This window comes from Vulpes vulpes, chromosome 12, assembly GCF_048418805.1.
Source record: "Vulpes vulpes isolate BD-2025 chromosome 12, VulVul3, whole genome shotgun sequence".
In the NCBI taxonomy this organism is placed as follows: Eukaryota; Metazoa; Chordata; class Mammalia; order Carnivora; family Canidae; genus Vulpes; species Vulpes vulpes.
Genome location: NC_132791.1, coordinates 98,884,719 through 98,903,899, shown reverse-complemented (window position 1 = coordinate 98,903,899; position 19,181 = coordinate 98,884,719). Strand labels below are relative to the sequence as shown.

The following is a 19,181-nucleotide window of genomic DNA, read 5'->3' as shown; positions in this document are numbered from 1 at the left end:
GGCTTGCTGTTATTGATAATTTGATCCTTTAATTATCTGATCCTTTAAGGAAACTAGCTATTATACACAAATATTATTTAGCCACAAAAAAAGAAGGAAATATTGCCATTTGTGTCAACATGAATGGACCTTGAGGGTACTGTGCTAAGTGAAATAAGTCAGAAAGAGAAAGACAAATACCATATCATCTCACTTATATGTGGAATCTAAACAGAAACAATGAACATCAATAAAAAATAAATTTATTAAAAAAATAAATAAACATAAACAAAAACAAAAACCTGAGCTCATAGATACAGAGAACAGATCAGCGGTTGCCAGGGGCAGGGGTTGGTGGCTAGTGAAACGGGTGAAGGTGGTCACAATGTTCCATTATAACTTACAAGTAAGTCATGGGATGTAATGTACAGCGTGATGATTATAGTTTTAATATTATATTGTATATTTCAAAGCTAGGAAAGTACATCTTAAAAGTTCTCACCAAAAGAAAAAACAAATTTTGTTAACTATATATGGTGATAGATGTTAACTAAACTAGACTCACTGTTGTGACCAATTTGCAATATATATAAATATTGAAAACTTATGCTGTATACCTGACACTAATATACAGTTGACCCTTGGACAATGCAGGGGTTAAGGGCATGGACACCCCTGCAGTCAAAGACGCATGTATGACTTTTGACTTCTTCAAAACTTAACCACGGAGAGCTTACTGTTAACTAGGAGCCTTCCTGATTACCGTACACAGTCAATTAACACCTATTTCGTCTATGTATTACATACTGTATTCTTACAATAAAGTAAGCTGGAGAAAAGAAAATGTTATTAAGAAAATCATAAGGAAAAATACATTTACAGTACAGTACTGTATTTATTAAAAAATATATCTCTGTAAAAATGGACCCACACAGTTCCAACCTATGTTGTTTCAGGGACAACTGTAATGTTACATGTCAATTATATCTAAATTTAAGGGGAAAAAACCCCAACTAGTTACTGTTAACTGACTCTTTAAGAAAACTTGCATATTGCAAGCATGTCCCAATTATATTTTCAATCACCTCAGCTTGCTGGCATACGTATATGCGTAGCCCACTAACTAAAAGACATTTTAGAAGCCTTTTCTTCCTCAAAGAATAGAATGGTGTAATTCTTTTTAAAAGACTATATTTCAGTCACAGAAAAAAAAAAAGCTATGTCAAAATGACAATAATACGCATTTTTTTTCCACCTTGGAAACTTTAGACTTGAAAGAAGCCTATAGTGTAACTTTTCCATCACTCCTGTTGAATTCTAAGACCACCAGTGTAACAGCACCACTCGGAAAACCACAGGGCTGGCCTTGTTAGAATACACATAGAGTTGCTGAGGAACAGGAAACGAAGCCAGATGGTTCTGCTGAGGGAAGCACTTTTTTTTTCTTTATAAAACCAAAAAAGCACTAATAGGTCAAACTCAAAAATGCAGATATGGTAAAACGGAAAGCTAACAGGGAGATTTATGTAAATAAGACAAGCACAGTTTTGCATTATGTTCCCATCCATACCAGTAAATGGATGTTTGGGGGTGGGGGAAGGAAGGGAAAAATAACACAGTAGATCTATACCATAGATCTGAATGGTTTTCTTGATGGGGAGAAAAGCTCCTAGCAATCTTTAAATAGGCACTGCAACAAAATTTTGGAAGCCAATAGCATATGATTTGTGTTAGATTGAGCACCTATGAATTATCATAAAAACAATAAAAAAAAATAAACCTTTAAATCAGAGTCCAAAGTAACTACAGTCTACACTCTGGCTTCTTGAACATCCAGTTTAATGTGGTTATTCGCAATTACACAAAGTTCAACTGCGGTACAGCACTCAACCCAAGCTTCTGGGGTGAGGTGGGGAGAAGAGCCTCGTGCTGCAGGTCCCCTTCTGTCCCCTCTGTCCCTCTGCCAGTGCAGAACCATACCATTTGCAAATGCACACCTGTACACAGACAGGGGTCTCCCAGCATCCAGTCTCTTGTCTTTCTTGACCAAAAAGAGAGGCTGAGAGACTAAAAATGTAGCATCACGCTCTCCCTTAGCAAGCAGGGTGGCCATGGGCCATGGCTCTGGCTAACAGAATGTTAGAGCTGGTCACCCAGAGATTTGCAGCCTTATCTTCCTTGACACAGTCCTCAGGGGATTTGCACAGGACAGCTGGGACCGCTGTCACCCTGGAGTCACGAGAGAAGGAATGGTCAGATTTGGCCCTGGCGTCTATGAATCGTGCAGTGGCTTGCACCTGCCTCTGGACTTGTAGTGATGAGTAAAGTAACGGTAGTAAGCCGTCACTTGTAACACTATACTCCCCAACGGATGCATGAACCACCTAGATGATGAGTCTCCACAGCTACAACAAAATGCATCCTGGAGCCCTTTCGTTGGTCATGTGATCTGATGGATGCTATCGTGGAAAGAGCTAAACAAGATTGCAGTTATGTTCAGACTCTGAAACAGCTTTTTTTTTTTTTTTTTTTTATTTACTTATTTGACAGAGAGAGAGCACACAAGAGATAGAACAGGAGCAGGTGGGGGGGGCAGAGGGAGAAGCAGACTCCCCACTGAGCAGGGAGCCCAACGTGGGGTCAATCGCAGGACCCCAGGATCATGACCTGAGCCGAAGGCAGATGTTTAACTGAGTGAGCCACCCAGGTGCCTCTGAACCAGCTGTTTTATCTAAAGTTGGTGGATAGCTCTGAATAATGAACTGCTTCACTGGCTAGACAAGGGCACAGGATCAGAAGATGTAGCAAATTGCTTCAGTTTCTTTTTTTTTAAGATGTTATTTATTTATTCATGAGAGACACAGAGAGAGGCAGATACCCAGGCAGAGGGAGCAGCAGGCTCCACGCAGAGAGCCCGATGTGGGACTCGATCCTGGGACCCCAGGGTCACACCCTGGGCTGAAGGCGGCGCTAAACCGCTGAGCCACCCAGGCCGCTCTGTTTCAGTTCTTAAAGGAATCAACGAAGCTAATCTGGTTTGAGGTCTATTCATTCTCAGGTATTCATTCATTCCATAAACACACACTGAGCACATCCTATGTCTCGGGCACTCTGAGGGGCACTGGGGGATACAAAAGATGGTCACCACGGTGACAGGATGTGGAGGGTGTTGCGTCTGTGAGAAGGCTGCCTGGCCAACTTGGGACAAGGGCCCTGGCAGCAGGGACTCAAAGAGCTCTGAATAGAGGGTGACAGGACTACACGGGAAATGGTCAATCCTTGTGGATAAGAGGCTGAGAAGGAGAGTAAACAAAAGGAGGCAGCTCAGAGTGACCCCAAAGCTGAAGAGAATTTTAAGAAGAAATGAGCAGACGGGCTAGCCACCTCTCTCTCAAACAGGCTACACACATGGAAGGTAAGTTATACTTAAAGATCTTAAAATTCCTGCTGGTACAAGAACCAATGTAATATCATACCAACTCATGTGATCGTCATGGTTTTCACGTAGTTTAGCCGTTTACCACCATGATGTGTTTGCTACTCTGGTCTACATGGAAAACACAGCTCTAAGGAAAAGAGAGGAAGCCCACTAGCCACCTGTTCACAATAAACTGCTGTTCACATAGTGCCCAGCGCACGTCAAGTAAAAGAGGGCATGCGAGCAGTAGTTAATCAGGCTTTAAGAAAGCTTTCATTGAGCAAAGCTGGGTGGTTAATACTCCAAACACTGTGAGCCCTACCTGAGATGTTCTGAAGCATGTTTGATAGGTCTCCCCCCACCCGCCCCCCGGCCCTGCCCACAGAGAGAAAGAGAGAGGGAGAGAGCCTGTGTGAGATGGAGAGAGGAGTGGGAGGATGGAGAGGAGAGGGACGGGGAGGAGGGCAGGAGGAGAAAAGGGGACGGACAGAGGGAAGGAGACGGAAGGAGGGAGAGAGAAAGAAGAAGGGAGGGAAGGAAGGAATATCAGTGCACTGAGTTAGCAGAGATCCTACTGACATGCTTAACTGAGCCAACACAATTCCTTTGAGTCTCACTAGACCTCTAACATCCCGGAGCCCTATATCACGCGCAATTAAACAAGCAAACCGGTAATTCATTAGGGATAATTTTAATAGATGACTCATTTGGCCGGGCCAGTCAATGATGCTTTGGTTTCCCAAAGGCTCTAGCAGATAGTTAACTACAATGGGGCTTTCAGCTGCCACTGACAAAAGGCAATGGAATTCAAACCACCGATGCCATTTCTTCAAACTTCTTCAGTTTTCTTAAAGATAAGGATCAAATGAAATGATTTCTGTTAAACCTGTATTTCCTGTACACAGTTGATATCTTCTTCAAATTACATGATTGTACAACTATTAATACTTACTGTAGAGGAAGTCTCCCATTTAGGATATATGACCTGGCCCCTTAACTTCTGGCTCTTCGCATGTTTTAGAGTTTCCTTCTAAGTCATTTTCTCTTATTTGTGCTCCTTGTTTCACAGAACGGGTGGAAGGCAGGGAGTAAAAATGCTAGTTTATTTGTAATTCCTAGTAAAGGGTATACTTGTTAGACGGTCAACTTTTGAAGTCAGTGAAACAAATGGCCTTAAAATCTCACAAGAATGACTCAATATACCAAGAGGCAACCCAGAAACGTGCTGTTTCACACCGAGGGGCTGCGCTGAAGAGCCAGTGAGACCAGGCTGGAACCCACTGTTCCATACAAGGCCAGGGTATCACTTTTCAAAGCTAGCTTTTTCATATGGAAAATGCAAATAATAATTCCTGCTCTCCTAATCACTGACTGAGATTTGTTGGGCGAACTGAATCCAAAGATGTAAATGATAAAGCACTACACAAATACAGGAGGATAACCTTCAGGGGGTTAAAAGAACGGTCTGGTGAAAGCTCTTTGTATTTTGTTTTCAAACCTGAAATTTAAGATCCAATGAAAATCAGCAAGTAATTCTTGACCCAAAGGAGATACTATAAGAAAAAGACATATGAAACCACGAAGCCTCTGGGATTCTGATCTTTGCAAGGAGAGAGAAGCTGGTGCCACACCCAGGATGAGTATTTGTATTGTGTGGACATGGTGACAGAGTGGCCAAGAGGCAAGGGCCTCGGTCACCTTCCTGGAATGCAACCTGCCTCCTCCGTGCTCCACCCAGGCAACCCACACACCATCGCCCCTGGGGCGGAAGCACACCTCTCCACTTGGTGACTCAGAGGCTGGAGGACGGACCTGGGAACAGGGATCTGCGCGGCCAGGGGAGGAAATGAAATTACACACTTGGGGAACCCAAAAAGATACCGTGGAATACTTTTCTGCTAGCTGCACGGTTTATGTAGGTTTTCTACAGCCGTTATCATAGAACTCCATATAAGAATCTTTACCTCTTATGTCTTTTTTTTTTAATAAAGATTTTATTTATTCATGAGACACACAGAGAGAGGCAGAGACACAGGCAGAGGGAGAAGCAGGGAGCCTGACATGGGACTCGATCCCAGGACCCCGGGGTCACGCCCTGGGCCAAAGGCAGACCTTGATCCCTGAGCCCCCCAGGCGCCCCTTATATGTCTTTAAAAACAAAGTCCTATTAGAAAGTGACTTGCTCTGTGTGTGTGTGTGTGTGTGTGTGTGCAAGTGTTTTCAGGTGGAGGGATACAGTGGACTGGGGGGTGGGACAGGAAGGGGGATGGGATGGAAGAGTGAAAGTTTTCCAAGACAATAGAATCTGTGATGGGAATCCTGCTTTATCTAGAAGAATCCTCTATCAAATGGGAGTCTTGAAAACTGAGGGGAAATATAGTGAGGACCACACAAGTAAAGAGGTTTCTGAACGAGCAGATGTCAGTATTACCGGTCATACCGAGGGGCCCTTGATCTTGTAAGCTAATGCCACTTTTGTGATTATTAAAACTGTGTCTGGTAAATCAGGACCAGTACGTCATTCTTTCATTCTGCTGCTTCCATCTGCTCATATATCCTTCTTTTACAAATAGGAATAAAGTCTAATGATAGTAGAATCTGTAGATAATTGAGAAACTTACCACAGTGTAGGAACATATGGGCACTATTCAGTAGTTTTCCTTTACCGTCTGCATGCAACAAGAGAAAGCTACTTGAAAACATTACTTCCTGGAATCAAGTAAATCCACCACAGTTGAAAACAAAATGAGTTAAGGTCAGTATGGAATATCTCATGCTAAGGCTAGAAAACAATCTTTTAATAATGAGAGGAATAAAAAACACATTTCATATATACATATTCATTTTTATAAATTGTATAAATAAGTGGTCAAACACAGAGGGTATCTGCTGGGCATCTGCCATTCTGTCCAAGCATGTTGGGAGGCATGATTAAGATAAAGAGGAATAGAATCCAGCTCCTGCCTTCAAGGAGCTTCCTTGAGAGAGACATACTGGACAACTGACCACATCACATCCTGTGTTTGTGCAGAATGGTTTGGCTCTCAGAGATGTCAGTCTACTTGGATTCTTCAGGAAGTAATAAACAGTAATGAGTTAAACTTAACCATTCTCTTCGAAATAGGAGGAGAAAAAGCAGAAGTGATCTCAAACATTTTATGTGACTTTGAGAGGCAGCTGGGGAAGCTATACTAAGGAGTAGTTCCATCTCTTTCTTTAGGAGCTTGACTAATAATTTCCATGGGAGGCTCAAACGGACAATGCAAAGACAGTTTTGCAAGCGGTTCTCAGTTTTGCTTTTAAGTAATTCTGCTTTTGTAAAACTGCACTTATATAAATTAACTGGGCTTGGTGGAAGCCCCAGTCTATCTTTTCTAAAATGAAAAGGGGATCTTCACCTAATGGGATCCATCTGGGGGGGCCTATTTAGCTTGCATGTATACCTCCAGTTTCTGGAACAACTGTAAAAGCCACATGGGAAAATCCTTCGGAAATTTGATCCCAAGAGGACGGTGGCTTTTGAATACTCTTAACCACGATAAGCACAGAGTAAAGAACACAGAACAAAGTCAATCACCTATTTTAAAACTAACTGGCAAGTCAAGGTGGCAGACATTGCATTCCTGTACAGGATCTATTCCCAAAAAGAGTCCAAAAACGTATCTGCCTCTTAGTCTCACAGTCGCTGCCCTGGGCAAACAATCAGTGGGATAGATCAAGTTATCCATCACAGGGATCACCCCTGAGCTCAGATCGAATTGCTCTACAGAGCCACCAGGTATCCCAACTTTCTACTCAAAAGTTAGAAAAAGAAATAACTGATCTTACAAATGCAAATGCAGCAACACTCACAGAGGAGCTCAAAATTTTTTCCTTACCTAGAAAGAAAAGATAAGGAGAATCTCTGAGACTTCACTGCTGTTTTCATGGCAGAAAATAAACAGAGATGTTCTCTAACATGGCACACAGAAGCAGACAATAAAATGCATGTCTGCCTTACAGAACATTCTATTTGGAAGAGGTTTTCTGCTTTGTGGCTTTGGATGTAAACACACTTATAGTAAAGGGTCCCCTAAGGCCAAGCCTGGGAACCTGGAGCCTGGGCTCCTGATGGCAGCAAGAGGCCCTTAAATGGTCTGACAAAGCCACAGAAAAGGGGCACAGGCCCCGGCTCTGTGGGGACAGAACAAGTAATTTTAGTAAATGATTTCCTGTGAATAAAGCAGGTAAGTAGAATAAAACCAAACAGTACTCTAATTTAGAATGAATGTCAAAATGAGGATTTTGACTGTGCGTAAGGGTGTGTTGTGTGCTCATGCATGAGAGAGAGAGTAATTTATGGGCGTTTCTAAGCATGGGACGGACACAATGAAAGTTGGAAAGATTACCTTCCCTGCAAATAGTTTGTCCTTTCCAGAGTGTCCTAATGTAAAAAGGAAGCATTTACTATTAAAAATATATACCTTCTGTGGGCAAAATCATCACTAAATTTAGGTGATGTCATATTTTATAAGAGGCAATTACGTCTACATCACATGAACAGTCTTGTTATTAAAGTGAAATAGCCAGCTTTCCTTTGTGGGTGGAAGCAGATGAGAAGTGGGCAGCACCGGGGAAAGGAGAGGAAAGATGACCGACCCGGAGAAGCAGGGAGGATGGAGGAGAGTGTGAGGAAGGGCAGGTGGGCCAGGACGAGGAGAGGAGCGGCGCCGACTGGGCAAGCCCCACTGGGGGTGGGAGGGGAAGGCTCCCAGGGTCTCACGGCACAGCCTAGATGCACGTACGGCCTAGATGCATGTAAACAAGTGGGATAACCCAAGAGTAACAGGGGGCTTTTTGCACTGTTTTCCTAAGACTATTCTCAGAAATAGAACCATGACTTTCAGAGGTACAAACAGCCATTTCATGATGCACAGCAGTATGATGACACTTAGCATCAGTGGGAGTGAGTCAGGGTGGAGCACAAGCTTCTACCTTAATGTGGTTAATTGCCACCCATTAGAACTTAAATGGCATTTACACAAAGTTTCATAATCCATTTCCACAGGCACCTACTGAATACGCAACTCCACTCCATATTCATTTTCATTCTTTCTCTCTGCACACACATACACATTTGCCAACAACTACTTTTCTAGCTTGATGGCAGATGCTCAATTTAAAACTTTCAAAATACAACTGAAAACATGATCTAAAACTGCATCTACCTCCTTGTTTCTAAACTATCTGTGGATGAAAACCCGATGAATAATCCATCCTAGAAATTCCGCTGGTGTAGTCTTCATTCACTGAAGACAACAATTTAAACAGAGCTTAGAGTCTCAGGAATCTGGGGGCTTGGCCCCTCCTGTGAGGTCATCCCAGTCACTCAAGACCTGGCCAGAGGAAATAAGGCAACTAGGACCTTCCACATTTCTGTTAAGTGAGGCCTTACCTAAAGAGCACATTCTGGCACCACAAACACTTTAGAGGATTCAAACACACCAAAAAAATGGAGCTACCCTCCTGAACAAAAAGATAGAGACAGTTTGCTGACATTGTTGCAACAATAAACTCCCCTTAAATAAAGTCTTAGACAAGTGTAGATGGCATCCTTTTCTTCCAGATTTGTGTGAATTAGCACAGGATGCAAAATGCTACCAGCGGACTGCCAGGTGAGGAAGAAGGGAAGGCGCAGCCCCGGCTCCTTCTCCCAGCTCTGTGCACAGGGTTTCCCTCAGCCGAGCTCGGTGGCTCTCCGCAGGTCCCTGCCAGCAGCAGTGGAGTATGACAGCTCTAAGGAAAGTTAATCACGCGGGGCACAATGGATGGCAGGGAGGGACACTCAACTACCCGACCCCCAAACGTATCCTCTGCATCGTGGCCTAATAGAGCCAACATTCTGGGCTGATTCGGCAAGATCTGATCGCAGCCTCAGCCACACCGCCCCTCCAGGCCTCTCCCTTCCCCCTGGACTATAAAGAGAAGCCGGAGAGAAGCTCACTGTCTTCTCCCTCTGGGAAATGACAGGTCAGCCAGACCCCCTGCTTAGGTCGTGGCTCCCCTCCCTTCAATGTGAATTAGTGACTGTGAGAACGGCTCTGGTCCCAGGCCTGGGCTGAGCGGTGCTGCCCGCGGCACTGGCAGATCATCCCCTGGACTCCCCCACCCTCGATTCCTTCATCTCCAAAGGACTGTTGCACGTAGCGTATGAGATAATGTATGTAAAGTTCTCAGTAAGGTTTCTGGCACATAATGAGCATCCAACATTTGGCAATTTTTATTATTTTTTTTTTCTAAAACTAGCTTTTAAAAATTAATCTATGTTCCCTGCCAAAAAACGAAGTAGGAGGGGGAAGAAGGAAAGAAAGAAGAGAGGGAAGGAAGGATGCAGAGATGGATGGAGGGAGGAGGGAGAAAAGAAAGAGGTATGTGTGAGAAACCATTATATTAAAATTCAGATGAATCTCAAAAATCCTCCCCTAATAATGTGAACATGTGGTGGATTGCCTTTGAATTAGGAGAACTCTTCAGGAGCACCTCTATGGTCAGTTGTTGGCAGTAAAACCACATGATATTTTTTTAGATTTTTAAGATTTTATTTATTTATTCATGAGAGACACACAGAGAGAGAGAGGCAGAGACACAGGCAGAGGGAGAAGCAGGCTCCATGCAGGGAGCCGGATGCGGGACTTGATCCGGGTCTCCAGGATCAGGCCCTGGGCCAAAGGCAGATGCTAAACTGCTGAGCCACCCAGGGATCCCGACGTCATGATATTTTTTAAATGGCTTTTCGCTGTGTCTTGGAAAACGCTCAGACTTAGGTCACTTGATTATCCATGTATCCCAAGAGCAAGGACCCTGTTATGAGTGGTAAAAACTTAAGATACTTCCAGTTCAGCCCTTATCAATTAGCTCACCTCTCAGTAATTTTTGGCTCTAGCTGTGTTCTAGCTAGTTTTTTTCAAGGTGGGATCACACTGAAACCTTGTTAATCAAACTGTTACCATTAATTTTAAACATATGGTGCCATTTTCCACCTCTGCATTGCTAGATGTCAATATATATATATATTTTTATTAAGAGGGTGGCAAAGTTAAATAAGTTTGAGAAACCCTTTATTAATCTTATCAGGCCACAGTGCATTCATCTAGCCTAAGTTTTGAGAAGTTATTCCTCCGATAAAGAAATCTGCTTACCTTTGTGCAATTTAGCATTGTGCAGTCTTACCGGGTTTTATATGAGGTTTAAAAGACTGTCATATGTAGCAACTAGAACCACGACCACGGCAGGTCTGAACAGAAGATATATGGGAAGACCAACACCCCTGAGAGAAGTTAGATATCCTCTCCTTGGCACTTTTCAGGCACTACGGGTACCATGTTGACTACGTGAATTTGCCTGAATGTGGTATGCAGCCCCCAGCATGTTCTCATGAATACTAGGAATTGCTTTGATGTATGTGGAAGGTGGCAGGCATGAAAACAGAATGTGATGGTGTCATATAATTATTTAAGAAGATAAAAATATTTTAAAAGTTTGAATTGTCAGTTGACTATATTCCATAAGAAGGGTAAATTCTTGATAACCTGTGTTTGTGTAAATTGAGTACTTAGAGCTCTGATCCATCAGCATTACAGTAGTTTTTAAACAGTAATATTTTTTTCTCAAATTGCAACAATAACTGTTAGATGTTAGTTACAGAATCTGGGTAGTGGGTATATGGCTGTTCATGGTAAAATTCATTCAATAATCCTGTATGTTTGTAATAAAATATTGGAAAAGATGTAACTGCATATAAGTTGTTTATCCTGAAGTACAATATAGTTTAAAATAGTTTTTATATTCTTCATTTCAAGTTGAAATACCACTTACCCACTCAAGTTTAAGTTATGAATCATTTTGATCTAGGAAATAAGACTAGAAATGGATGTTAATGAACCTGAATCAGCAACAGGAAATGCCTTTGTATAAACTGTTGCAAAAATGTTTACAAGAAAGAGGTAGATTCTAATCACGAATGTACAGCACATTAGTGCTAATTTTTTACAGGGTTGTTATTATGCCCTTTTCACAGATGGGTAAACTGAGATATAAAACCCTAAGCAAATCATTGACAGAGCTAGGATCTCTACACTCTCTGTCAAATGCTCTCTATGCATCATTGAAGTTCTTCCATAACTAAAAAAGTATAAGTCACTTCATCTAAAGATTCACCAGTACAAAATGTTTGTGTATAAAGGAGGAAGATTATATAATTAAAACGTATGTAAATAAGATGCTATTATGACTTGTCTGATCTGCACTTGCCAAGGCTTCTTTATTCTAAAGCTGATTATAGTGCAACGATGCAGATATACTTTAAACAAACAATGCTTCTCTTTTTTCATTCTTATGCTTGTTGATTTTAATTTTGGCAACATCTACTTTTAGTCGTAAGTCTGTGAGGAACCTCATTTTAATACATTTAGAAATGCAAGGGATGGTAATATTTCTTAAAATGGAAACAGCAAACTATGAATTCTTACCTAATAATGACACTTTTTTTGGAAATCAAGAAATTCAGATTTCTTTCAGGACTCATAAATGGAAACTATACAATGCTTCTTACATCATCAACACGTGTTACTGTCTGAACCCCAGAGGAATCCTTAACAGCAAAACCTACTTGTATTGTGGAACAAATCAGGTCTTGAATGCCAATGAGAATGACTTAATTTCATATGTCTGTTTCTCCGTGAAGTCTGTAAGTCTTATATTCTTACTGAAAGGCCAGAACATTTTACTCCTGCATGGATGCTGTGGCTTCTTGGGCTTACTGGACTGACACTAGCTTGTCAAGGACTCTTCAAAACGGCATTTGGGAAGACCTCTTTGAAGCTTTTGAGCCAAAATGTATATAAAATGCTTTTATTTTAAATGAAAACAAATGCGGCCCCTTTGTTTCAAGGTTGGAGCTACACGCTGGACCAGTGCTAGCCTCGGCACTTTGGGAGAGACAGCAGCATGGCCCTTCCAGCTCCACTGAGCTCACAGAAGACTTACTTATTACTTATGTATTTATTTAATAGTGTCGTACATTTTTTTTTCTGGCCTATTTTTTAAAATGTCGATTTTTTTTTCGGATTGAAAAAGTTTATATTTATTCATTTTAAATACATGGAAACTATAGAAATATAAAGAAGAAAATAAACATAACCGGTAATAAGCATTATTAACATCTGGTATGCTGTTGCACTATCAAAGTCTATTTCTGAGACTCCCCGCTGAGCATGGAGCCTGATGCAGGAATCCATCTCACGACCCGGAGACCATGACTTGAGTAGAAACTCAGTCGGATGCTCAACCAACTGAACCACCCAAATGCCCCTATTTCTGAGTTCTAATAAAAACATCATTTTTTACCTTGGTGCAAAAAAAAAAAAAAATAGAATAAAATTTGATCTATTTGGTTCTGAATTTAGAGAACAAGACCTTGGAAAAGAAGGATACCTATTAGCTCTCTAGTACTCTAAGTATATGCAGAACTAGAATGATATTTTTGAAAAAATAATGTATTCATTTTTATAAAACTTGCCTCATATTTTTTAAGTAGGTTAGGCCATACAGGCTAGACAAAACAGTCTCAGCATCTATTGATAACACCTCTTTTCTCCTACTTAGGATTTCTGGAAGTAAGGCCTTATGTATTTTTTAATGTGATGTGCTTAAAATATATCTAAATGTCGACTGTCACAAAATGCCCCTTTGTAATGACAGCTTAGAAGAACATACTGAAATGATCGAATTGTTACATTGTTTAAAATTTAAAATTAGAGCTACTTTTTGTCCATAATATAAATCAGCATTAGGCGTTCAAGTGTACATTTTTAATTGTTATAGACAAAAATAATAACAGTGCCGAGACTAACCTCTGTGTTAGCAAGTAAACTACTTGTTTGCTTTCCTTCATAAATGTTCAAGTTTCTTTTTGAATCGCATCAATGAACAAGGAAGCCAGATCCGGTTTCCCAGAGAGGAATCATTAAGGACAGAAATAGTTTCCTGAACTCAGGAAATCTGTAAGCACCTAAACAAGGACAAGCAGACTCCAGGGAAAAAGACAATGTTACCAACATGCTCCTTCATGTCTGGCCACAGAAACCACCGCGGATACTCACAAGCATAATGATCATGGAAAGGTAAAATATAACCATTTGCTTAAAGAAAAGTCGCACTACTTATACATGTAACACATCTAACTAAGCCAAACCAAAATTTATTGTGCATGTAAGTCCCAAGAGTGAAAATCTGAATCTCCCTTTGACTATATTCACAGTACTATGCAAAAGTATCATTATTAACAACTCTCTACTTAATGAACAGAATTCATTGGTGTGCAAAGTCGTACTTTAAGAAATGTGTATGATAATAACCAGAAACCAAATGCTCCGTAAGAATATTACTCTTAGGATACCTTGGTAGTATAATGTAAATCTAAAAGTCTTGGGACTATACAAATTGAAATTAGGTAGTATTTCCTGAAGCTCTGAGAACTGCACCTTTAAACCTAAAAAAAATTTTCACAGTTAGTTATAGGTCTATTGGGCAGGCAGGAAGGAGAAGGTGCAAAAAGCAAGAAGGAGAAAGAGGCTTTGGAAAGAAAAGCATTTTTTTCATCCATCGTCCAAATTAATGACCAACATCTTCATTTTAAATAACGAAAAGAACAATTGTGAGACCTTTCCACATTCAAGGAGCACTCAGTGTGATCTCCAAGTAAAGTTGAACTGTGAAGCTTTAAACTGAAAGTAGTAAGAGTTTAAACATATTTACGTTAGGAAAATTTTATAAGCTACCACCTCTTGTAGGTCATGCTTTTCCACTTGAGGCCTGGCATTGAAAACACCAGCTGATACAAGTATTTTTAAGAACATAATGAGTCGGTTCCTACCTCTACATAGTCCTTGGCATGGCCCCAATCTCGTTTGGCATCCAGATTTCCCAAGCTGAAACATTCCAGTTGTCCAAGGTAAATCTTAGCCACTGACCTGCTAATTTTTCGAGTAACAAAATTAGCTCCTAAAAAAGAGATAAAAGGGTGTATTATCAGTATAGTACATTTGACATTTAACAGTTTGGTGAACCAAACCCAACCTCAGCCTCTGGGCATGTCTTTCATTCTCTTCCCCCCTCCTTTAAAATAAGAATAGAAGAAAACGATCATTAACTGTCATTTAGATAAGTTAAGAAGCTCTAATTCTAAGTGTCACATCAGCTCTACTTTCATAACAAACATTTTTCTTTGGGGGACGTCTTAACATTCCTAATTTGCTGCTGCTATATGTGACCCAGGCATTAGGCCAAAGAAAAGCTATTGGAATGCCAGTTTTTAAACAGAAAATTCAAAAGGGTTGTATAAAGGGAAATGCCAGAATGGAAGACAGACATCTAAGACCACCCTGATTTTTTTTAAGAACATAAACAGCATATGTTCCTATTAATAAAGCTATTTTGGTGCTCATGGGGAAAGGGAGAGGAGAGTAACTTAGCTCACAGGGTATAACTATTTAAAGGAAACAAACAAGAAATGCGTTTGGGTTGCCAATAAGTGGTGATCATTCTCTAGAAACCTGCAAAGCTCTCCAATTATAAATTATGACACAGTTCCAAGTCAAAAGTTTCTCTGTACTATACTGACTGAAATGCCACCTTCCAAATTCACTTAAGTGCTATGTACAGAATTGGCCTCCTGAATTCTGCATAAATATTTTGAAACAATTGATGAAAGGTACCATAAATTGAAGAAAGAAGTGAAATTGTTTTATGTTCTTTGGTCTTTAATGAAAGCCCCTACTTTTAAAAGATTACAGAGAAGGACAACAGTAAAAGACACTTACTTCTGAGGTGATTTTACCCATGCCTCTGTTTCTAGGTAAGGTTATCACAAAGCACCAGGTAATGCCAAATTCTCAAGGTAATAACACGTATAAAGCCAATAATGGCTGCATACAGTTTAGATAGATTATCATTATTTATCATATTTCAATAACTTTAGCTTTGTTCTTTTGCAGATTAGGCAGGGAGGTGAGTTATGATGAAAGCTTTTGGCTTCCAGAGAAACTGGCACAGGGATAAGGGGAATTTTCCTAAAGAGGTTTACTAAATTTTGGCAAGAACATGGCCCAGGGCAAGTGCAAACATATACTAGCTCGCTTACTACAAAAATTTGGTGTACACATTTATACCAATGCCATCATTAAAAATGACAACGGGGCTTCCACGGAAATCTAAATTTTCAGTTTCTGTTAGCAGCTCATAGAGCACATTAAGAGATCCAAAGTTTCAACTTTCCATGGGAGTTTATAAAACACAGAGCTCCTTCAAAAATGAGCCTTTCGAAATGAAGAAATATTTAATAAGTGCAACCCTTCTCAATCTGCTACTACCCAATAGCAATCTTTTATTCTCTATTAATTTGTAAAAAAATAAATTTAAATTTATAATTAAGTGTAGATTTCTTGATATCTTTCTTTTTAATAATAGGACTATACTATCATTCCAAATACACTCGATAAACTCATGATACCATATAATTAGATGAAGTTCCCAACACAGAACAGTTCAGATTATTCTCTTTACTAGTAAGCAAATGTTTGGGGCTCCCATGGAAGCATGTGACCACGTTCAGGCAATCTACCTAGGCTCTACCCTTACTGTTTATTCGGTCAAACGGTACTGACTGAGCACCTAGCAAGTACTGAGCACTGAGCTGAGAAACTTGGGGGTGAAGCAGCAGCCCCGTCTCTCAAGTAGCACAGAGAGAATAAGACAGACAAATCAGTACTGCCGGAAGTGAGATGACAGATTGGCAAGCACAGAAACAGTCAAGTCTGGCTAACTCCGTGGCTGGATGTGGTCAGGAAACACCCAGTAGAGAAGCAGCCTGAGCTCAGCCGCCTGGTGAGGTCACCGAGGGATTAATTAAGCCGTGAGACAGGGACAAGCAAAACTGGTGCAGGGGCTTCTGGACAAGCCTTTGTCTTTAAGTTCTTATCAGAACCCTGCAATGATCATGACCTCAACAACTCTGACATGGCTATCACTTCTAGCACTGCGCCGAGTACTATTTCATTGATCTATTATCTATCCTCACGATAGTGTCACACATTCTTGATTATTTTAGCTTTACAGTTAAGTTTTAAAATCAGGAAGTGTGAGTTTTCTGACTTTGTTCTTTTTCAAGATTGTTTTAGCTACTCTCAGTCCCTTGAACTTCTGTATGATTTTTAGGTTCAGCTGGTAAAGTTCTGCAAAAAAGCCCACTGAGATTTTAATAGGGATTGTGTTGAATCTGTAGGACAACATGAAGAATACTATCATCTTAACCATATCATGTCTTCTAATTTATGAACATAGGATGTCTTTCCATTCACTTAGGTCTTTTGAAATTTCTTTCAGCAATGTTTTGAAGTTTCTGGAAAATAAGTTGGTTTTGTTTTGTTCAATTTGTTCCTAAGCACTTTATTCTCTTTGATGTTACTGTAAATGGAACTGTTTTCCAAATTCCATTTTCAGATTAATTTTAAACATTATTACTACCATTTGTTTCACTAATTAATTTTTGGAGAGGCTTAAAATTATTATTTTTAAAATTTTCTCTCTTCATTTTTATGCCTTATCATCTAAGAATGAGGTTTTTAGGAGATAACTATATAAAATCTATATATTATACTCTATATATTAGAGTGAGACTTAGAGGCCACTTTGCCAACCATCTCAAGTGTGCAGGTAGAGAACAAGAGGCTCAGCAAAACTGCCCAACAGTGAGGACAAGAAGGTGAGCCTGACCCAAGCTGTCTTGCTTTCCCACCTGGGCTGTTTTCACTGACACCACACAGTATAATGTGTGTGAGGTGTCCTTCCTCAGATTAGATTATTCAAGTGGCTGTGCATGATAACACATAGCAAAATGGAACTCTCATAATTATTTTAAATGCATACTTGATTTCTAAGAGCCTTAGACTAGAAGATCTTATCTAGGAAGAAGACCAAGAAATGGAAAGTTAGCCCAATGACCAAAGGCGAGCGCTGTTAGCTACTGACTATATGGTATTATGCACCAACCATTCAACAGCTCTGAAGTTACAGTCTCTTCTGTAAACTACCAGTAGAGTAAATACTTGCCAAGTCAAATCAGGGTCTGCTAGTATAGATGAAACAACACTGGACCACATAAATCATTACTGAAATGTAAGGAATTAGTATCATCATGTCTTCATTTGTGAAGCAAGGATAGTAACAGGTACTTAACATGTGGATTTGATGTTTAAGTGAGAAAATCTAGGTAATATGATTAGCAAGTTCTCAATAAATGTTAGCTAGTATTATAATTATTACATTATAATGTTAACAGCATGTATAATTAAGCCTCAATCAAAAGTTCAGATTTCTTAGTTCTTTTATGCCTTGGTCTCTTAATTCCCTGATTTTGAAAATCTGAGGCTGAGAACAGGTATAAATAAAAAGCCAAAGTCAAATGTACAGACTTACATACTGAAAGCACTAATAAACATTTCTTCAACATTGTAGGTTATTTTTCAATGTAAACTCATTAACATAGAAAAAAAAAGAGTGGCTATATCAATGTATATCCATAAGAAAAAGAAAGATTAAGATGGATTTTTATGTCAAATCTTAGTTCTAAGACTGAGGTTGTGAGTTTTGCTAGCACTGAGAGAATGAAAAGGACAGAATTTCCATTTTGCAATACAGCATACAAGAAAAACCACCATCTTCAAAAACACCAAGATATGCTGGATAAAATATTAGTATTATTTATTTAAATTCCAGGCTGAGTCTCCAAGAAGAACTCAAGTGACAGGAAAGCTCCAGGGCATAGATCTGGGTGGGCACGGAGAGTTCTGAGCTAAGACCATGACTGGAACCTGGAACACCATCTTAGGACCTGGGCACAGGCTTTAGCTTTAATATGCAAGCTGAGGCAAAGGACATGGTTTTGGAGGTAGAACACTGAAGTAGGGTTATACACTATGTGAATTATTAATAATTCTGTTCTTTTTATAAGTGCCATTATCTTAAACAAGCATTTTAACCTTTCAGTTGCCTTATCTATAAAATGGGATAATAATCCATACTAAGGACTTAATAAGACACTACAGTTCAAAGGCTGTAGAACATTCTCTCATTATAATGTACTTCTATTGGTTATAAGTGTTTATTGTCTTGAATATTTTTATTGTGATCAATCTTTTAAAACAGTAAGACCTTTTTCTCTCACATTCATATTTATGTGACCTTCTCCGTAGTTAGCCCAAGTCTGGGAAAAGATTAATACACTACTTCAAATAGTCAAAAAGAAAGTCAATATTCATCTCTATCATTCAAAATAGGATCCTGTATCACAATAGTTAAATTTGAAAACAACATTTCATGGAAAAGTAATTTTCTGAATAATTTTAGTGTATCAAAAGCCAAGAGTGGTCACAACCCAAAGTTTCTCCCAGGTGCTGAAGGGCAGGCATGTGGCCATCCTGTGTAGTGGAGGATGCGAGCAGAGGCGGGAGAGGTAAGTTTTGGTGCTCCAACCTAGCTCCTTTGGGATAACAAGTACAGTACATTGAAGAATCACTGAGAGGAGGAGCTTTCAACCTGCTTTATGCTGGAGAGTCTGCAGAAATCTCCTAAGGACACCACCCAGACTGACCTGGGGCAGCTGTGTCAAGATACACTAAGCAGTGATGCAAGGCTCTCTTACAGGGCATGAGCAGCAGTATGAGAGCCAACTGGCCTGCCCCGCAGCCCT

The 19,181-nt window shown here is 40.0% G+C and overlaps 1 protein-coding gene across 1 annotated transcript in view; it reads right to left on the bottom strand.

Annotated features, from left to right (window-relative positions):
• The window catches only part of GMDS (GDP-mannose 4,6-dehydratase), a 576,788-nt gene that overhangs the window by 267,953 nt on the left and 289,654 nt on the right, over nt 1–19,181 (bottom strand). Inside the window, exon 7 of the mRNA XM_072729241.1 lies at nt 14,310–14,437. Coding sequence (XP_072585342.1) covers nt 14,310–14,437 — 128 coding nt within the window. The remainder of the gene's footprint in view (nt 1–14,309; nt 14,438–19,181) is intronic.